Here is a 22,497-nt window from a genome sequence, read left to right on the forward strand (position 1 = left end):
ATACATATTTTTATATATATTTGTATGTTTAGGGGGTGTGTGCATGTGTCCCCTTTGCTCTTTAAAGGTTAGTGACCAATCCTTGAGGCATAAAAATCATCAGGTAGTTAGGAGAAGCTTTTACTAGCAGCTTAATTCCACCCACAATCTCTATTACACCAGAGAAAACAGGGGGTTTTTTATAAGCCAGCACCAGGGTGACAGCAGCAGCACTCGCGCCGCATACCGCGCTGGGCTGGCTGCACGCGGCCACGCACCGAGGCTCTCGCTGGGGCCTCCCGGCTCAGCCCCGCCAGCCGCAGGTTCTGCTTGGTCTCACGTTTTTGTCTCAGTTTTGTAATTGCGGCTCTGGGGTGTAAGTTCGGCTGCTGCGGTAGCGAGGAGCGCCGACCGCTCCTTGCCAGCCTGATCCCTTGCCCACCTATCGCCTGTCTGTCGCTGGACTCAGCGCGGGGAGGAAAACCTGTCAAGCTTTAGACACGCTGATTTACTACTTTTCCTCTATTCTGGAATATTTGCAGGGAAACGGCTCTCATCTGATGGTTCTGCATTGAGGAGCAAAATGAAAGCTACTGTTTTCTTTAAAAATATTTGGGGCTTTCTGAAGCATGTTTCTGCATCATTGTGGACTGTCAGGTATTTCGGCGCATTCCCTGTGCTAGGCTGTAATGTAGCATAACACTCAGAGACTTCTGCGGATGTAGAGTCTAATATTCTTGTAACGTGATTAAAATGCATGCTATGGAGTTGCAAGATCTATTGTATTCAGAGGTCAAAGCTGTATTCACACCAGTGAGGGAAGTTTTACACCCCTGCTTCCGCCTTTCACCTGTCCCCAAAGACAAATGATTCATCACAGAGAAGTCAGTGCTGAAATACCCTCATCTTCTCATTTGGTCCTGGCTTTAAAAGACTGGTTACTCTAAATTTTCTTTTTTTTTTTTTTTTGCGTTGAACAAGATCTATGCAGAATGATTCTTTTTTTGCTCTTCTCTCTGCAGTTTATTACAAGTATATTTGGGTAATTAGGGGGCCCAGTAGTAATGTTGTTAAAATACAAGTGGGCACATTTATTGTTTCCTCCAAAAGGAAACAACCAATCTCCAGCAGTTCTGGTTTTTCCCTCTCTCAACTAAACATTTACTGCTTTATGTAGCTAGCAGATTGTGAGGATAAAGTTACGTCTTTTTTTTTCTATTCTTTTGGTTAAAAAGGAAAAAAAATCCCCTCCTTCCTCTGAACAAATACTGGATTTTTTAAGGATATGGTCAGAAGGGGAAACTTAAACTCAGCATGATGTTTATAGTGCCACACAAGCTTCAGGAAAAGTGATGTGCAGCGCTCTTTATGAACATCTAAAAAGTCCCCATGGGATTATAACTACTGCACAGTAATAAACAAATAAAAGTAGCAAGACTAAAACGTTCAGAATGTTTTGAGTGATAGAGACAATTAATTTTAAACTTGAAAACCTGGAGAGAGCCAGGTTGCTGGCTTCTAGCAAGCAAGAAGAACAGATACTGTTAGCAACCAGTACCTGCTAGTGGCACATGGTTATCATTCATGGTGTTACATGTTCTTGGCAGATGTGAATAAATTCTGTTAAAAATTTGATATAAAATTATTCATACCATACCGAATTGTAAGCAACATAATTCAGAATTTCTTACTAATTTGCAATCTTCCATTGAAACGATAAACCTGACCTTGCTTTTCTTTGGGGAGCCAAAGGGCTCAGTAGAGCCCGGGGGGGGTTGGGGTACCCAAGGAGCCGAGGGCTGCTACCAGCCCCGCTCCTAGCCCTTACTCAGCAGGAAACTTGTCTCTCCGTCGGAATTACAGCGCCCAACTACTGAAGCTGTATCATTTTATGAGCATTTTTTAGTAGTTCTCCCAGGGTTCTTCTGGTCTCTTTTAAAAAGTTTTACTGCCACCGTACTGTGGAAGTAACAACTGGTAAAACCTGAGGAGCTAGGCAGCTGCACGGGTGCCAGCAAAACCGAGGTGCCCCCAGGCAGGACTTGGCCCCGCGGGTGCAGCCCTGGTCAACCCTCGAGCCGAAGAAGCTGGGAAGGTGCCGTGCGGGGTCCTCGCAGGGCGTCCGCCGCAGCGAGGCCCCCGGGGCGGGCGGCCGCGGGCCGCAGGGGCTGCGCGGGGGTGCGGACGGCGGAGAGGAAGCTCCCTGCGCCTTTGCAAGAGCCTTAAACACGGCGCGCTGCAAGCGCATCAGCCTCACCCACGGGAAGTTGTTCTCCCATCCGAAGCAGTCTAAAAAGGCACTCGCTCTTTTTAATTATCATTTAGAGGGAAGCAGTGCCTCCCCCCCCTCGTTTTTTTTTTTTTTGAAGTAAGGTAGCTTTTAAGCGCTTGCCATGGAGATCTAAGTTAAAGGATTTTCTCTGCTACAAAGCTGCATAGTTTCCCAGGCCAGGTGGACCTGATAGCACCGGCTGCGTGCTGAAAAATCTCATCCCACCCTGGAGGCACTTTAGTTGTAAGCCTTTCCAGATACTGTCAAAGTGAACCTGAAAGGATGCTGGTGGTTGTTGTTTTAGGCCTTAACTCATTATGAGTTTGTGTGTCTAATTACAAAATAATCTTCTTTAAACTTCCAGGAATATTTGTAGTAGCTTTTAAATCAAGCAGAATTGGAAATCTTCAAAATGTGGATACTGAAAATTTACAATTCTCTGACTTTAAGACAAGGCAGAATTTTTCCTCCTGTAAAATTTAATTCAATCTGACAACAAAAGAGTCTAACTTGGAAGCTATTGCAGAAAGATAAAGTTGATAAAGCATAGCACATGACCCCAGAGATGCAACAGAAACTCAATACTCTGTGGGTAACATTTTTTCCAGCAGTTTAGAAATAGTTTAAGGTAATTTAGGGGAAGACTTGAGTGACAAAGCCCATCACTTGAAGTGCCTTTCCTTCACTAGGCACTTTCTAAATTCTTCCTCTTTCATTTCTTTACTCTCAGGAGACTGTTAAATTCAGTGAACCCAAACACCACCCTGTTTGCTGGTAGAGGCCAACGCTGGCACAGACGGTGGCCACTGCACCTGCTCCCATAAAACGGGAGAACAGAGAGATAAAGCATAGCGCTCATGCACAGGAATCTACCCAAACACCAACAGTTCGTGTTTTGAATGTCTTCCAGAAATAAAAGGAAAAACACATGAGCAGACCGTGATTTCATCATCATCAGTTTAAAATAAATTTGATTAAAGAGAACTTTGGGTTTGTTTCATGTACAAAGACAACACATACCACTAAAGACAGTATGATTATGCTTGAACCTTTTTAAGAAAGCAAATGATTTTATCTAGCTACTCCTATTGTTCTAAACACAAATTCTCTTGTTGGCAGCTTTAATCAAAATCAGTTACTCTGATTTAATCTCTCTATATATACTTGCGGAGACTTTCTCAATTTTACCTTTTCTTGTGCTGAGTAACATCGCATTCATAGAATTTAGTCCACAATGATGAGAATAACAACCTTAAAAAAACCCTTTTGCTAATCTATCAGTAAATAACTAAAATTGTGAGGGTAGGGAGAAGCACCGAATTATTTAGATAGTTAGCAACAAAATTCACTGCAGAGTAGTTATTTGGGGCACAAGTAATACCACAGCACGTCTGATAGATTATTAAAAAAATCTTAAACGACAAGAAACATTAAGTAATAGCTAAACAAAGGATAAATTACTTCAAGCATTTGCTTTGATCATCAGTGGTTGTGCTGTTGTTCAACATCCCCAATATTTCTCTACTTCTCTCACACATACGCACACAAGAATTAAATACAAAATGTCATGAAAATTCCTAAGTATCATTTAGTGTTGGCAGCCCTGCGCTGTAAAGCCATTTATATAAAACTGTGGTTGGCAGCTCTCACTCTTCCATGAGAACAAATTAACATTGGCATTCCAAACACAGGAAAGTAAGGAAATTAGAAACACAGTTTATATTTGGCCAGCGCTTTGAAATACTGTACCATGCTACTGATGTCAATTAATGAAAAGCAGGATTTTGCGGAGAGGGTCTGGTTTTGAAACACATTAACACACGTTAAACATGTTTGCACAGGAACTGGATTGTAAGCATCTTGGTTGCAAAATAATAAAGCAATTACACTAAAACTTGTAGTCTCAAAGTTGCCATTAATTCAATCCACTCAATCTGGATCACTAAAGGATTTTCACTGCCTTCAACATGCAGTCGACACAAATGCTTACAGGAATGCGAATGGGCTAGAGCCCGCGGTCTGGCACCCAAGGCAACTCTTACGCTACCTACTGTTAAGTGAGGACTATGTATAAATAGTGGAATTACACGCTCTATGCCCACATAAATTGGGTCCCAGCAGATGCTGTAGTTTTCTTCAGAAAAGTAAGGACTCCAGAAAGAGCTATTTGAATGACAATTGCTTCACACTGCCCACCCTGCAATCTTACCCTTAGCAAAGATGCGTACTGACAAAATGTTAAACACTTATGGTTTTCACATGCACACCAAAAAAATGCGGATGGCAGTTTATCTCCTGGCACACCTCCACCGACTTCAATGGCATTGCTCCAGCGTGGAATTTGGCCCCACCGGCTGCACAACACACTGTTTATTTGTACCGTGATTCGGATATTTTGATACCAGGAATCTTTCATCACTGAAGTTGCTCCATATGAAATATGTCTTGTATTAAGAAATATCAGTTTCACATTTTTGTCAAACACTATTTGTTAAATTCTGTTTGTTGCAAAGATGGGAATTCAGCTGTAGTTCAACAACATGGATTCAGCTAATAATGATAAGCAGTGACTAATAGGAGCTAGTTCATGTTTTGATTACTTGCAGTAAAGGAAACCTCCCTCAAAAACAATTTCAAGATTAGGGGAGAAAACTGTTTGAAGCTCTAGCAGGAAACTACTGCACGCTCATTATTTGAACACAGGGGCATTTCTCTGGCTCAATTCTGTTCTCAGTTGTGCTAGTGTAAATCTCGAGGGAGTTTATTGGAATTACTTTGGACATACAGTTGCATAAATGAGATAGGGCCAGCTTCAGTAGAACTATGACAATTTACACTAAACGAAGACGTAGCCAAGAATTTTCACTTGGGTTTCCATTTTTCAAACATATGCGTGTGCGTAACTGTTTCCATGTCATTAGTCCTAGTGAGTAGTCCCTTTCACTACAGAAACTGTAGAATGACAGTCTTAATCCTGACACTAATTTGAACAGCTCGGTCATTTCTTTAGAAGTTCCTTCCCTTCAGAAAAGAAATACATATAAAAATAATATATAGAGATATGTATGTGTATTTATATATATAATTAATTCAAGGGAACATTTTGATGCAGGCCCCAAAGATGACTGTAAAGCTGGAAAGGACTTAAAATATCATGGTGTCTTAATGCTGTATATCAACAGGTAGTCTCTTTATCTGGCCTATTATCAAAATTTCCTTACTTACGCTCTTGCTTAGATGACCTCATCCATCATCTCAACTTCTCACTGGTATTCATCAAGTTAGAACAATTTAGATGTGTAAAACTAAATGTGTTATCATTTTAACCACAAATTAACAGTTTCTATATAAATATTAGCATTTCCTCACTTGGTCCAAGGATAGAAGCCATTATGGCACTAACAGTATATTTGATTTAAACTAATTAAAAACAGAGGGTCTTGCAATTTAATACATTGATTTTACCAGTGGGACTTAAATCTTTTATAATAAGTGTGCACAGCTGCACCACTAACCCACCACCACTTTTAAACCTAATCCCCGCATTCCTCCTGACAATAACATGACAGGATCCACACATCCCCGTATTAGTCTTAACCCCAGTGACACTGCCAGAATGTATTAAACTAAAGCATAGCAGTGTCCTATTTAAAAGGAGCCTGTCAACAGCTGTGACTAGGCTGTAATAGTTATAATCTTTTTTTTTTAATTAATGTTTCCAACCACTTGTGCAACCTTCTCTCACACATCTCTCCCCTGCCCGCCCAGAAAAAGTGTTTCAAGCTCATTTACAGAAGAAAATGTGAAACCTGGTTTCACGCTGCCCACCCAGAGGCTGTTAACGCTGCTTTGCAAAAGGCGCCACGGGGGATGCACATGCAAAAGCAAAGCCGCTGGCAAGCGCCGGAGCAGCGCGCTGCCCGGGGCCGGTGCGGGAGCGGGTGCGCCGCGGGGGCCGCGCGCTCCACCAGCGCTGGCCACCGAGGCCCGTCCCCGTCCGCGAGCCTCGCGCTCGGGCCCCGCCGCGGCCGCCGCCGGAGCTGGGGGCTCCCCCCCGGCCGGGGTGCGACGCGGCGCACCTCGCTCGCGCGCAGACCTCGCTCGCGCGACACGTGCCCCGGCACCATTCGCCTCTGCAGGCGCCAGCGTCGAGCCCGGGCCTGCTCCGCCGCGAAGCGTGCCGGCAGCGGGGGCACTTTCCACGCCGTCCTCCCTTGCGTGTCGGACCCGTCCGGGCTGACGGCTCCGCTCTCTGCCGCCGCCCCGCCACGCTAAATGCTCGCTACGCCGGGTTGCCATTTTGCACCTGGCAACTGGAAAATGAATGATTTTCTCGCTAGAACCAGTCTGTACGCTCAGAGAAAACCAGCCAGTTTCTTGCTACACAGCCAGGGTATTTCATAAACTTACTCTGCTTCAAGCTTTCCACCTTAGCGAACCCTATACCACCAAGCACCGTACATATCCATCCTATCCAACACGATTACAGGATGTACCTGTTCGGGCTTGAGAGCTTCTAACAGCGCTAGGTGGAGGGAGGGGGGGGGAAAGCTGAGGGCTTGGCCTAAGGTATGGACAAACCCCTGTGATCACGAGCAGGCACTCGGGGCTAGCATTTAATCTGCTTTGTTTCAAGTGGGAAATATGTGAAGATCAAGTAAGTTCAAACCCAGGTCAAATATCCTTGAAAATCTTTGATTTATATAAGCAGGAAAATGAAGTTTAAAAGAAGTGATTATGAAAGGGTTACTAAAAACACAGCTGTACGCACACTCTTATATCTGAGGCTCTCCAAAGAAAAACTGTGTGACATCTATATTAACCTTTGGCTGTACACCAATGACGGCCTGTAGTGAGCTGGAATGCAAGGCAGCCCCTTCCAAATTTTAACACAAGCCAGGTTACAGCTGCAAATGCCTGCAGCCCGGGCTCACTTTATAAAGTATTCCCCGAAGAAAATTTTTTAACTGTTATAGAATCTTTTTCTAATACCCTACAGTGTTAAAGCCTGTTATTAAAGGGCAAAGAGATGGCTCGCCATGCCAAACACTTGTCAACAAAACGGATAGCCAGATGGTATGAAATAAAAGGAAACTCGGGGGCTCTTCGGCTTCTTGATTTACATTAACAAAAGCCACTTTCATGTGCTCCTTCCAAGAATGACTAATTCCCCCCCCCCCACCCCCCCACCCCCATTTTTTGCCAGGATTAAACAATGTTGTTCATTTTATAATCAACCATGAGACAAATTAACAAATTGCATCTCACTTGCGCCGGCTCTTTTAAAAAGGATTCTAAAGAAGCCTGTTTATTGAGTCAAGATTACCCACGCAAGGACACTCAATTATTTTTAGAAGAGTAGCTCTAAGTAATCTAGAGGATATTTACTCATCAGTTACTGTTTATAATCTTGAAATTTAAGTGGTGCAGAAAATGCTTTGTATTTTTTCAGAAGTTCTTAAAATGAATCAATTTGTAAACTTTATTTGCACATGGTCTGAAATGAAATTCCAACTAATTAAATTGTAGTAATAAGTTTTGTAAGATTAGTCAGTAATTAACCGGCCAACTTAGCCAGGCCACTCTGGCCAAATTCTCCTTTAATATACATGTAACTTCATTCTTGACACAAATCCATTCCCCATCCCTCTTAGCACAGGTGTAAGTTAAGACAAAATGTAGCCTGTGAGTTAAGTGGTTATAAATCTAAACCTAATTAATTGTCAAGATTTTACAGTAACATTACATGCTAAGTTCAAAGCTCCCTGAAGCATAACCCTGAAATGGAGCACCTGTATTCTGGTTCCTCCCTAGCAATATCCAGTATAAATTCCTTAGATTAAATATGCAGGCTATCTCCATAGAAATCCATGTGGTTTGTTTTTATTTTTTTATTTATTTTCACCATGTAGCCTCTTGCTTCAATGTAAATCTTTAATTTTTCTAGTTTTCCCTAAAGTTGCATGACTAGATAGATGAAGAACTAGGAAAAAAAAACAAAAGAAAGTGCATTCATAGACTAGCATTTGGAAGCCTGGATTAACACAACTTGTTTATTGAAATTTGAAGGTATTATTTCTTTAGTCACTTTTACTTCCTCCATACTAAGATGAAACATTATTACACTATGACACTTCCTCATTGCGGTGGCTCTAGTATAGTAATAAAAGCCTACCTGCGAAACGCAATGCTCGCAGCGTCTCTCTTACAAAACCAGGACACAGTTTACTACAGTCTGCCTTTAGCAATTCAGCTCTGCTTTAAAAGGGATCATTGTAGATCTCAAAAAAAAAAAAAAAAAAAAATCAGTTTTACAATGGATCTTCTAATTTTCCCAGAAAACTGTACATATCAAAGCAGGTGTTGTATCTGACTATATACGTGAGTGAGTGGCTGGTCTAATTCATTAAAACGTCCATAAACAAGCCTGTCTTTGTCCTATAAAGATGAAAGACCAATGACTCTAATGGGATGAAAGGTGTGCACAGTGATGAAGAAAGCTATTACAGATCTAGGTCCTTTTAAAACTCGTCCTGGCATGCACTGTTGACAAGGGAACAAAACAGCACAGATAAACCTCTGAAATGTGCCTTGCTGCTAATAATTCCACCTGTCTTTTTAAAAACCATTGGATTTTTTTCTGCCCTCTTCCTACTCAATGACCATACTGGCAGCAATTAAATAAAATTATATACTTTATGTATAGTTAATATGTAAGGTGCTTTATGAGAAGTTTTCACTTATAAGTAGGTATATTCACAATGTAATCTTTTTTCCCAGTTTCCTGATTAATTCCACTCTCAATTACAAAACATTTGTAGTCAAAATCATTTGGGACCTGAACACTAATTCCTCGTGCTCCTTTCCCGTGGGCTGCGAAGATGGCCTTTCCTTGCGTAAGAAGCAGGGGGCCGGAGTGCTGGAGTGTACTGATGAAAAGGTATGCAGTAAATAGCCAGAAACAGCAAGGGTACCGCGGCTTTCCCTAAAGATAAACTTCATTATTTGATTATTTTTCATAAAGGTTCCACTTTACCACAACGAAAACAGAAGTGTGAGTTTTGCTATTATTAGTTATTTCCACGTGCGTTGTCTCGTGTGAGTGACTCTCCCCGCACCTTGGCTGCGCCCTGTGCAGCACCCGAGTGCCGCAGGGAACAATGTTAGCACGATCACTCGTATCTCCAAGGGCAAATATTTGACTATCAGTGGTACTTTTGGCTGCTCAAATATTTGATTTTAAATGTATCCTTGCTGATCGGCTTTAAGTATCTAGCAGTGATTAGACAAACACTATAATTCTTAATGGAAAGTATTAGCAGAGCCCCAAGGCCAAATGTAATTCATAGATACCTGCTGTGAAGCTTATGGTGTTTAATAAGAAGGTGCAGCTCATGCAAACTAGAGGTCCCAGGTCTCAGCATCATGCAAGAATTGTGCTGGGACAGCCCCCATACGTAGTAATTACTAATGTGTGTCACAGAGCCTATACAGCTACGGATCTTTTCCAGTTAGTTAAGTGCTGGGAACAGAGAGGTGGTGATTTAATCTTTGTCACCACTAAAGTTGCAGATAATCGAGGTGTGCAGAACAGTGGCATCCCTAAAGGTGTTAACGGATTTACTGACACTGAGGGTCGCTGCAGTCGCTAGCGTGTTAAGTGCCAGAGGAGCGTTCCTCTGTGTGTCCCTTTGGGCAAAAGTTTGAGTCGATCTTGTTTTGGAAGCACTGTTCAAATTTTGCCTTGAACTTGCAGGCACACAATCTGTACGTTTGGTGGTTTCAGAGCTGCACATGACAAAGTCTAAAAATGGACAGAGTGAACCAGGGTCTGTAATTACATATTTAAAATAGCATGCTCATCCTAACAACGTTTTACTCAAATCCAGCCAAGTTAGCCCAAACGGGTGTGCAACCTACAGCGAGCAAACGGAAATCAGATTGGGCCATGGCATCTCATTAGAGAGGCCCGGCAAGCAGCATACAAAGTTCGCCAACTTTTGTATCATTTGCTTAAAGCCAGCCACATGTGCTTGTGAAAAGAGGCGAGTTAGCTGCCTGAACCGGGGTCACAAGCAAGAGCGGCAGGAGTAACGAAGGATTTACTCGGGAATCCCTCTCGAGCCGTTAAGAAAACACACGCCAGCGGCTTGGCCCGTGCAACCTAGCGAGCGCCGCGCTCGCCACACCGCGGGAACTATCCACCTCGGCAGCCCTGGTAGTGTTGGCATCACTCGTGTGGGTGCGAGCCCGGCACTGCTAGCTGTGCCCCGGCCCGCAGTGCTGCCTGGTCCCCTGTCCTCCTTGGTGGCTCAGGAGGTGGCACAGTCCCGCTAGTTTTCCCGATCAACCCATAAATCTGATTGCTGAGGAGCAGCAAGTAACTACCAAAGGGGGAAGGTGACAAAGAGCTGAGCGTGCCGGCACGCGGGGGGGGAGCATGGCACACGCTCGCGGCTGTCCGAGTGCCGTGGCAGAAGGACAGACCCTCTCCACCTTGCTGCCATTTAACTGTTGTCTAGCAAAGACACCGCCTTTCCAAGGGCCAAAATGTGCCCCTCGTCACCCTCAGAGCTGGCGGCCACCTGCCTGACGCCGCCGTCCCCCTTGGAGATGGCTCCCCCAGGGACACTCGTGCCACCAGCCTCCCACCCTCTCGCGGGCGACGGGGTCCCGCTGCAGCCGCTCCAGCCCGGCCGCGGGCCCGCGGGCCCGGCCCGGCTCCCGCTGCCCGTCGGCACTCACCCAGGTTGACGAAGCTCATGACCATGTCAGCCTCGGTGAGGAAGTTGCTGTCCTGCAGGCTGGCCAGCGGCGGCCCCTGCGTGCTGAAGAGGGGCTTGTAGGGGTAGGAGAAGCCCTCTCCGTCCTCGGCGGCGGCCCCCGCCGCCCCCTCCTCCACCGACATGGCATTGTAGAGGTCCAGCATGAACATGGGGGCCGAGTTGTGCTTGCCGTGGAGGTGGGGCCGCGGGCGGTGCGGCAGGCCGAGGATGGAGAGGATCTCCCGCTGCATCTCGCGGCGCTCGGGGCCGCGCAGCCGCCGGTGGATGAAGCTGGAGTGCACCTCGTTGTCCAAGGTGAAGTCGGCGAGGACGCAGCGCAGCCAGAGGGCGGGGGCGGCGGCGCCCAGCACCAGGAGCCAGGAGGCGGGCTGCCCGCGCCCCGCCGCCGGCATCGCGGCGCGGCGGCGGCGGCGGCAGCAGCGGCGCGGCGCGGGGGGCGCGGGGGGCGCGGGGCTGCCCCGCCGCGGGCAGCGCCCCACCATGCGCGGCGGCACCGGCGGCGGCGCCGCGCTCACTGCGGCGGCCGGCGGCCCCCGCGGCGGCGGCGCCGCTGCCCGCTCATGGCCCCGCGCGGCCGCGGGTGGCTGCGGGCGCCGCGCTCTGCCCGCGCGTCCCGCACGCCGCGGCGCCGCCGAGCGCCGTCTGCGGCCCCGCGGCGCGGTGGCGGCGGTGGGAGGAGCGGGCGGCGCGGCGCGCCCCGGCCCGCGGGGGAAGGACGGCGGAGCCGCGCCGCTGCCCGGAGGAGGAACCTCGCTGCGCTCAGGTTGCCTGGCGGGTGCGTGTGGCGGCGGCGGCGCGGGGGAGCCGTGCCCCCGCGGCGAAGTCAGCGCGCACGTCACGGAGGAGCCGACACCCCGGGAGGGAGGGTGGCTGGCGGAGGAGGAGGGGGCCCCGATCCGGGGCTGGTTTGTGCGCCTAAGCGCATCGTGTCCGTGCACACGCGGGCGCACGCAGGCACGTCCCTCCCGCCCTCCCTGGTCTTCCAAGCAGGCTCGGCTGGGGACAGGCTGTCCAGGGCAGCGGCAGCAACTCCGAATTATTTAGAGCGCGATGATTACACACCAACTCGCGTAGCCGTGCGTGTGTGTGCGCGGAAGGACACGCTTTCCAGCTGGCAGCCAGCAGAGGTAGTGGAAAAGCGGTGTAGAGTCCCGGGGGCAGTTACCCGCTGAGAGCCCTAAGAGCAGCAGCGTTTTCGTGATTCGGGAGCAGGAACCTTACGGCGTGCTGTAATCATCCTCACCTTCCCCTTGCCTTCCGCTCTCTGCACTTTCCTCCCCTTCCCTCCACTTTTCTGCCACTTTGTGGCACGTTGGCTTGGATTATCAACTTTTTTACAGCAGTGATTTTTTTTTTCTTTTTAACTCCGTGCCTGTATAACAGCTAGAACGATGTAGTCCTCGTCCTCATTAGTCCAGGTAGATGGCTGCTGCCGCCGTAAGTAGCAGTAATAATTTCAGACAGCAAAGGTAGACTACTGCTTCCCAAATGTCACTTGGAAAGAGAGAGGGGCACTGGGCGGGAGGGATTATCTGGGGTGCTCAATCCAGCCCGAGGTAATTGCAGGAACTACATACATAACATTTATGCTGACATGAAGATTCGTTCTGCAGGCAGAGGAGGAAGGGGGGGAGGAGAAAGGAGGTCAGTGTTGTTTCTTTAGTAGCTTATTCATCTGATGGTTTCAGACGAGCAGTATCCAGCACCTGATCCTGCATATGTTCTGGAAACTAATGTTTAGCACTTTTTTAGCTCTTTATGCTTAAAATCCTTGTGTAAACCGTAGGTAGGTTAAAAGAGCTGCATGGGAAACACTGAGTGATTTTAGTTGTGCGTTTGTGTGCATGCGCATGCACCTCTTAATAACAGGGAAACTGAGGCATGGCGTTGAAGTGACTCATATACCAACTGAAAAAAAGTGCTGGAACCAGCATTAAACTCCTAACTCAGTCCTAACGCATGTTTAGGAATGGATGGAGCTCTGGCAGGATGGTGAGGGGGAAGGCTGTGTGGCCACATCCACATTAGGAAACACCCAGATGTTTACCAAGTTCCCTGGTGCTGATCGGGGGTTGCTAAAAGCCCACCTCTGTGGTGGCCTTCCCGCTTCTCCCCACGGCAATGCCTGAGTAGCTGCGTTTTGGATGCCCAGTTAAGATCAAACCCTCTGATATCCTTTGTACTTCCTGAGAAGCAGCACCAACCTGCTCCTAAACAAGGAGGCATTTGCCTGAATTTTTCGTGCCTTGGGTGTGGTTGCATGATCAATTCAAGCTGATCTAAATCCAGGCTGCTCCTGCAAAAAGATGATTTTTCCTCCTCCTGCCCCAACACTCCCTCTTGTCTCTAATGCTGATCCTAGCACTTGTTTCCACACACAAGTCAGCAAGGTGAATCTGTTTAAAATACACACCTATATTTTTATCTGTTTCTGTACTTGTGTTTGCTGTGTTAGTTTTCTGCTGCATCAGCTCCCTGATCTGACTATGGGATGCATTGAACTGGAGTAAGGGAGGCTGCAGGAAAGGGCAGCAAGGGGCAAGGACAGGGTACCCGGGCTGGGCTGCCGTCAGTTGGCCTACACCGGGCACGGGATGGCAGGCGGGGGATGCAGCTTCCCTCTACACTCCCTTTCAGCTGCCCATAACCTCATTTCACTCTCTTCTTTGTTCCTTGTGGACAGTTAGTCTTCCTCAAGTTTTGAGTGTTGGTCTTTCATCAAGCATGAGGGGAAGGAGAACCGAGTTGATCATGGACAGTAAGGTTAAAAAGTCCGTAAGACTGGACCAGTGGACTCCAGAGCAGGTGTACCAGCTGCCTGAATTACTTGTACCTGAATTGCTTGTATCTCAGTTTTCAAACTGACTAAATTTCAGGTCAGTGTCATCATTTTGAATGACAGCGCTCCTAGAGGAAAAGTTTGGGAGGGCTGGATCCTGATGTAGGTAACTGAATGTTGCAGCTGAATGTGTCATTGAAGAAAGAGCAGGAAAAAAGCAAACCTTGAAACTTCCCGAATTTAACTTTCTTTTTTCAAAAAAATTCTTTGAATCTATTTCCTTTTTGTTTGATTTGGTTAAGTGGTCTGGTTTTGGCCCAGATTATATACTTACTGATTTAATAGAGGATTTCTTTCAAGAAGGAGGAATGCTGAAACTGTGTGCTATTCACTGAAATAGTTCAGGGAGTTTAATCTGTTCTAGCAGTATTTTCTGCGGTGCTATTTTTTAATCCTTAACATTTTTTGTGGTTATAACAGGTACAGGATTAAATAAATGCATCATGGTTTGCAAGAGCAGTACTCCCTGTATGTATTCTTGAAACACAGGGTACCAAAAACACTGTCTGTGAGTGTGAGGTGAGAAAGGGAATCCGTTAAGGTCTGCTTTTTTTGAATGTCAGGTTCATGGCCGTTGACATCAGCCTGCTTTGGGACACTGAAAAGAGCAGCATTTATTCTGCTCCATACGATAAGGGATGCTGCTGCTCACGCTGCAGTGGTTCCATGCTCAGATCTGAGCTTAAATTCCAAATGCATTCCAAACAAACTGGACTGTCTTTTTTTTTATGGGCAGCTACTTTTTCTTCCCTCCTTTCCTGCATGCTGCTTAAACAGGGTCCTGCTTTCTGGAGGGTTAGCTCCACACAGACTGCCAACAGGTTACTCAGATATTGGCACCTGCATGTCATAATCCTCTTTTTTCCTCCTTCTTCCTGGATCAGTTAAGAAACCAGTTTTTCCTCTTACTCCTCTCTGTTTCTCTGGTCTCTCTGTCTCTTCTTGAGCAGGAAAACCAAATGCTTGTGATGAAGTAATCCCTGTTTGCTGGCTCTTGCTGCTTCAGATAATTTCTATAAAAGCAAACTCCCAATGGAAGTGCTTTTCTTGAGGTTCTGCACAAGTCACATTACCAATTGAGCAACTTTTTGATGTCTTTGAGCTTTGCGTGTATGCTCTTATCTGATTTTTGTACCAGCTACCACCATTGTTTTTGTCTGTGTCGAAACCGGTTTGCTTGAAAGCACGTATTTTGAAAATAAAGGGTGCAATTTTTAAACATTAAGTGCACAAAATGTGGAGGTATGTGCGCTTGCCGAATCTGTATGTGCTGTTAGTATCGTCATGTATCCATATTAGACAATATGTTGGGGCAGACTTTGGCTGTTTGCATTCAGATTTACCATATGGGCAGTAAAAAGCATAGCTTTTACTTACAAACTCATGTCATGACTGTTCTTAAAAATCACACGTGAAACACTTCTTTTCCTATTTTTTGTTGAATCAGTTCCAGGCTTCTTGTCTTATTACTCTGATGTCTTCTTTTTCACTTTTAACCATGTTTTTTTTTTCCCCCCCATTCTGCTTTGGATCTTCTTTCGTCTTGAACAAATTCCCCCTCCAAAATTATAGCAAACTTCTTTCTTCTTCCAAATATTCTCACTAAAATAGCATGAATTTGGGGAATTTTCACTGTTCTTCTGGGCTCTGTACATGCAAAACACTTATATAACAAAAATAATGGCATTATTATATGTATAAGAATGTATAATTAGCTTGCATATTTTATTACATCATACTGGATTATTCTTATCTAAAGATTCTATTCATCTCTTCAGCATTATTGCTGAGAACAGATTCATCAACATGAAAGTAATCGCATTATGGATAAGCCATTACATTATTTCCAATCCAAGAATTTGAACAGATCTAGGTTGGACTGTGCTGATTATATTATAAAACTGAAGTATTGATTCTCATTGCTGCTGATTAGAAGAGAGACAGATATGAAGTTGGCTTCTGTGTATGAAATGGTATTATAACTCCTGAAGATGCTAGTAATGAAGCCAAAGATGATTTAGTAGTTATCTAGTAATAACTAAAAATAGTAAATCATCTTTGGCCTTATGAATTGGCAGTATAGTGCAAATCTAATGTTCGACAAGTACATAAGGTGAGCCAAGTTGAGGCCTTAACTTACAAAACTTGATCTCCATGGTTCTTTTTTATTATTATTATTATTTATTCCAGACAACATCAGAACCGAGCTCATATCATTGAAACGTGTGGTTTATTATACTGGGCAAAATTCAGTAGTATACATATCCTACATACAGCATGAATATATGTTATATGTGTATGTTTTTGCGTAATTGTATGGTGGTATGCGTGTGCGCGTGCATATCCAGTATCCAGTAACTCATGTATATTTTAAGTTTATATAAATATTTATGTAACATAGAAATATATATATGAATATTGTTTAACACAGAACCACTTTTAGGTCCGTATATTGCCAAAGTAGCCCAAACAAAACTCAGTCCTAATTTTGCACAATTAAATTTTTCAGTACACATTTAATTTGATTAAGGCTTTTGGCATAAACCCGGCATTTGTCTTCACAGGTAATGATGTAATCTGAACACCTGAAATCTTAGGCATGTATTTGTGAAAAAGTATGTCAAGAACACAGTCAGAGGTCATATTGTTAGGAGAAGACTTAAGGCATGCTGTGGCATCCTGGAAATGTAGCTCTGAAAGTTTGCTTAGCTGTAATGTTTTCTTAAAATAAATAGCAATCTTTCCTTCTACACTCCATCATCTATAATCCAGTATCAGAGTTCTTTTTATTAACTTATATTTATGTCTTCTGGAATATTTTTTAGTTCTCTGCTGCTTGTATTCACTGAAGATAAAGACAATAGATGTTTTTTATATTGTTATGTATGAAAAGCACGTAAAACCTATCCCTTATTTCAGAATGAACAATAATAACCGATTCTGACCTGAAAAATTAAATGACACAAATTTGGATAGTTTTACTTTCTCTCTCCAGGCAGGTGCAGAGTAATACCTCAAAAGAACCATTATTTTGTGCCTTTATTCCAATGTGTACATAAATGCTTGCATAACCCGTGCACAGCTGCTGTACAAACTACTCATGCCACAAGTATTAGTAATCCTAGCAGGGGAGGTTGCATGGAAAATCGGGGTGTGTATGCTGAACCATATGTACCATGCCCCTGAATCATAAAACTTCTGGTGCTAGAGCAGAGCGATCTTTGGAGACTGTGGATTTTACAGGTCTGTAGGAAAGCTGGATTATATACAACAGCTGCACCCCACAGTTTCACTCCTGCTGAGGCTTATCTTACTTTTGCGTATACATAAGCAGGAAGCAGAATTTGGTCCAACATTATCTCCCTGCAGTCTCAGCTTCTACTTTTATTTATATTTAATTTCTATAGGAACAATTACTTAAGTAGTTTATTTTGAATACATATTCAAGCCATTCAAACTGGCAGTAAGTTCTGGGCTGCCAGCTCTGAGCTGCATGGGGTTGCAGAGGTACAGCGTGCATTTTTTGTCTTTGATTCTGCCTCCAGAATAACTTGTTTTATGTCTGTGATGATTTATAGCAATGTTTCTGAACTGGTCGGAAGGAAGATGGAAGTTGAAAATTCGTTTGATTTTCTGAAACCCCTGCCACAAACGTCCTTTCCAGGATTGCTCAGAGGAGCATGCTTTGGCCCCAGTTCTCCATGGTATGAGGGATGTTCCAGCTCCCTGTCTGACTGAGGGAGGAGATTTGCCGCATTACAAGTGGCTGCATGAAGCAATCTCCCAGAGCTTTAGCAGCAGAAAATCGTTAATCACAAGTTTAATGCTGGAAGATTTTAAAATAATATGAGGGACTGTTTCCTCTGCTGGTGTAAATTAGCATAGCACCATCTGATATACAGAGGTACGCTTATTTGCATCAGCTAAGGAACTAACTCAGGTCTTTCCAGTTATATATAAGGGTTGGTATTACTGCTAGGATAATTTATTACATGTGATAGTCTTTTTGTGGAGGATACTTTATTTACAAGTGCAATACTGCAATAGTTTACTCTTACAAAAAGCAGGACTCCTAAGTTTTTAGGAGGAAACCTTTTTCCTTAGTGAATAGGGCTTAGCATGCACTATATTTGCTTTGCAAACTGTGTCTTTTCAGCAGTCATCCAAAGACTTTTTTACAGTTGTCTGAGCCCCATAGGCAAATATATACTGTTAGACTATTAAGATAATTTTTCAGTTAAGACATCGTGAAACTGCAAGCAGGACAATAGAAACAAAACCCCTTTTGTTCTGACTAAACTGTTCCTAATGACCCCCTCTATAAACAGTGGCACCAGCGGAGGTCTCAACAAGGCTCTTCATTGAGTCCCCTTTCAAAAGGACAAGCGGAGCAGAACATGGGGCAGAAACTCTCAGGGAGTTACTGCACTTCACTCCGCTTTGGTGGTCTGACCACAAGAGAGAATCTGTTGTTTTTGTTGTTCAAGGCACCCAAAACTAATAATTTAAAAGCATGAAGTTCCACAATTAGTGTCCTATAAAGAGTTCTAAATATTTGAGTTGTCAGAAAAAGAGCAGAAGGAAACTGTTTGTTTACTTAAATCAAGGGGCTATAAAATAGATGCTTATGAATTCCATATAAATGCTTCCAACATTTTGGGGAGGGGAAATAAGTTACGTGTTAAGCACACATGCAGATAGGAGCATAAAGTCCAAAGAACGTAAGATTTTTACATTTCAGTAAGATCCTTGCATTTCTTCTAGAGATAAAAAATATTCTTTGCAAACAGCTTATGCTTATTGTGAGCAGGGGAAAACTCCATAGCAGAGTTCACAGGTTTTTGTTGCTTAGATTCTAGGGAAATTGAAGTTACAGTGACAAACTGAAACAACGAAAGACCGACCTTCTTTTCTGTAGGCTGTTTCTTATATAGATAACTGTACCATAAACAGTGTGTCTTCATGCACTTGAGGGCTTTGGAGATTATGAATCACTTCCTGATTAGTTCTGTCCCTATTTCTGTGTTCTGAATACATCTGAACAATAGAGCAGAAGAGCTTCCCTTAAAACAAAAACCTATTTAGAGAGCCTCTCCATTGTACATCATTAGGAAGTGATGATAGGTCAGACAGCAAAAGCCCATAATTTGGATGATTTGAGAATTACATTGCATTTGCAAGTAGAACTGCCAGCTTCTTCTGAAAGAAGCTTGAGTTTGTGTTCTACCATTTGATTTACTAGGGATATTTCTAACTTACATAAAGTGTGGGCTATATGCATCATTTGGAAACAGGTAAAAACAGATCATAGAGGGAAAAGAAAAAAGAATATCCATTGAGGAAGAAACCATGTATTTTGTGTAAAGGCTAACTCATGGAGACAAGTTCCTCCCACAAAATTCAGAACACATTGAAGCCTCCATGGTGTTACCCAGGGCTGACAGCACTCCCCCATCTATGGGAAGTGCTCAGCAGTTCCAAGTTTTTGTTGATTAGTTATGGAGGGAGGGAAGGCACTTGATTCCTTTAAAGGAGGGGATATTTCCAAGTGTGTCTTGGAAAAAAAGGAAGAGTCTTGGAGAATTTGGGTAAGAGGAGAATGAAGGGCTTGTGCTCTGTGATAGGATACTGAGAGAGAGGTGACAAAGAAATCTTCAATTGTTAGCAAGCCTGATTGGAAAAAATAGGGATGAGAAATGAATTGAGAGGACTTGCAAGTTGTGCAGAGTTGTTCTAGGCCTGGAGGCAAGAGTGAGAGGCTGAGCATTTACTGTTTACTATATTTGGTATGTATGGAAGAGCAGTTTGGACATCAGGAGAGCTAATGAGTTGCAGAGTCTAATTCATCTCTCCCACAAGCTGTGTTGTTGTGCTAGAGGTGGAAAATACGCTTATGTTAAAGGCTAGTTCTGAGGAAGAACAACTGTGGCTCAGCTTGGCTTTTTGTGAAAAGCAGCTGTTTTTCCCTGTGGTGCAGTGTTGTTCCATCAGTAGGTTCTCATGTATTCCATTAATGTGATCTTGTTTTTCTTGTATGCATGTCAGCATTGCATAGAGCATTGTAGATCTCTCAGGATTAAATATGGTAACTATGTCATATTTGTACAATATTAATGTTGTCACATTTTTCCTCAAAAACCTGCACTTGTGGATTGTTTTTACTGAAAACTTCTGAAAAAATAGCTATCTGCCTCTGACTAAAACTTACTGTCTTTAGCCTGGAGACCTTCTGGTTGAGAATTCCAGATAGGTAAGCTGAAAAAACACCTTGTTTTCTGAATCTATCTATAGAAGCTTGTAGGAATTAATTTATGAGAACTAATGAACAGATGGAGTCCTAACTGCTTAATGCCATGAAAAACATGTTTTATTTAATGATTTGATTAGTAACTGTTGTTCTCATGTTCAGGGGCCATATGAAAGATGTCATAACTGTTGAGTGTGGAGAACATCTTTTATCCCACAGTGTTAAGGAGGATCTGAGGTTTTTTTTGTTTGTTTGTTTGCTTGTTTTTCCTAGTTTTCATATGACAACATTAGGAAAATGACAAAGAAGATGATGGAACAATATGCAGTTTTTATTAGCTTTGACTGATGCAGATTGCTTTTATCTTGAAGGGAATGAATCTGGTTATAGATCAATCTCTTGAGCCAGAGTAGACATAAACAATGATATCGTTCAATGGGACAGAATTACAGAAATTCTTTCATGACATCTTGTGATTCTATCAGATTTTAATAATGTTAGTTGTTATTTATTCCAGTGCATATAAAAACTTAATGCGATTTCTCAATCTCTTATTAACAATAGCAAACACAAGTATATTGGTATAAAGCAGTGGTCTTTAAATTTTTTCTAATTTGCAGATTTTGGAGGCAGGCAATTCTTTATGTCACATCCAAGCCATCTGTCTTATTTACCTTATTCAGATCCCTGTAAAAGCAGTTTGTGGACCCCGAAGGCTTGTTAAGCACACTTTAAAAATCAGTCATATAGGACAATATAAAATGCACAATCAAATTAACTTTTCTCATGCAAGAGCTAAATATCTCCCACGCTTCTAAAGGCCAGCAGCTTGGGTGAAGTTATAAGAGAAAAAAAATGAGTTAATAGTTGAGGGTGGTGCACTGAGAATTCGGGTTGTCCAGAAACAAAAAATTCTAGTATATTTTAAAAAAAATCAACAGTTTTGACATTTGTTTTAGATTTGTCACAGAATGATTTTATAAAACAAAACATGAATAGAAAGAATGAGACATCCCAGAATAGCCAGCATCCAGTGGCTAGGGTATTTACTTGGGCCATATCCAAATAGTGCTTCATGGGATTTGGAGCTGATATTTGACATGTTTTCAACGTTATTTTTGTCGGACTCAAATTTGGGCTCTGAAATATATTGAGAAAGAGCTTAATTGGAGTCGTGTACACCATAGGTGACTTAGTCACCAGGCTGTTTGCTCAGTTAGTCTGTCATTGACCTAGGAAAATTAATGTTAATCAATTAATTTTTAAATAAAGGAGCTATAGGGAGGGTAGACAGACTTGTTCTGTTGTACTTGGATAGGATGCTGTTATAAAATTGGGTATTTTTTGTAATTTGGGGGAGAATAACGTATGTGATCTTTACATTTCTACTCCATTCTCATTCAGAACAGGTTTTCTCATGGGAATATTTCTAACTATATATCCATAGAAATCAATATAGTACTTTTTAAAGTATTATTGTTGACCAATTAGCATCTTCTGATGGCAAAAAAGCACTTCATCTCAAAATTTCCGAACAGCTTAACTGATTGGAGACATAGCTCTATATTGTACAAATATGAAGCATTTAGGCTGAGTATTTTTGTGAATTTAAACAGGTCATTGGTGAAAAACGGTCTGAGATCATAAAATCTGTATGTATAAATTTGTGGGAACTTTGTAAAAAAAAAAAAAAAATGTAGAGTAAAAGATAAAAAGCTGTTGATGACCATCTCTCAGATAATACTGAAATAGTGCTAAGTTGACCTGGTAGGGGGAAGAAACAACAAAAACGCACCGGGTCAAAACTTTAAGCTCTTCTCCTTTGCCCCACAGCCATGGATCTCACATTGTCATCCTTTCGTCCTTGTTCCCATCCCACCCAGAGCCTTATCAAACACTGCTGGACACGAGTGTTCAGCTCCCCTTCCCCCCGTGCTCCTGCCAGCCTCCCACTATTCTGTATTCATTCCTCTCTGCTGTTTGATTTACACCATGGCCAGATCCAACTGCAAACTGCCCTGGCACTGTGTACAGTTGGACGTTATTGACTAAGAACTGAGACTTGAAAGTGCCCCGGGGGAGTCTAAAGGTGCTCCTCGAGGTGGAGAGAGTGTGTTTCAACAGTGCGTGCTCTCAGTGCCTCAGCAATCTCAAGTCAGCGCTCAGCATGGTTAATTTTAAAGAAGTCTTCATCTATGCAACTGCATATTGGAAAGCTGATTACAGGGTTAGTGGCCCTGCTTGAAAAAGTTGTCCTATTACTGTAGACGAAGTCAACTCATTTCAGCATGCCTTGTAATTATTACAGATTATGTATGCAGTCAATGCCTTGTTTCCCCAGAAGAACAAAATGGAAATCTATTTTGCATCAGAT

The 22,497-nt window shown here is 43.4% G+C and overlaps 2 protein-coding genes across 2 annotated transcripts in view; one reads left to right on the top strand and one right to left on the bottom strand.

Moving 5' to 3' along the window:
- BMP7 (bone morphogenetic protein 7) overlaps positions 1-11,433 on the bottom strand; it is a 43,501-nt gene extending 32,068 nt beyond the window's left edge. Inside the window, exon 1 of the mRNA XM_062589196.1 lies at positions 10,997-11,433. Within this exon, the coding sequence (XP_062445180.1) occupies positions 10,997-11,429 (433 nt within the window). The 5' untranslated portion in view covers positions 11,430-11,433. The remainder of the gene's footprint in view (positions 1-10,996) is intronic.
- Positions 11,434-11,745: 312 nt separating this feature from the next.
- SPO11 (SPO11 initiator of meiotic double strand breaks) overlaps positions 11,746-22,497 on the top strand; it is a gene marked incomplete at its 5' end in the record, with an annotated part of 39,481 nt that continues 28,729 nt past the window's right edge. Inside the window, one exon of the mRNA XM_062589542.1 lies at positions 11,746-11,812. Coding sequence (XP_062445526.1) covers positions 11,746-11,812 — 67 coding nt within the window. The remainder of the gene's footprint in view (positions 11,813-22,497) is intronic.

The sequence above is a fragment of the Rhea pennata genome, chromosome 16 (genome assembly GCF_028389875.1).
Source record: "Rhea pennata isolate bPtePen1 chromosome 16, bPtePen1.pri, whole genome shotgun sequence".
Taxonomy (NCBI): domain Eukaryota; kingdom Metazoa; phylum Chordata; class Aves; order Rheiformes; family Rheidae; genus Rhea; species Rhea pennata.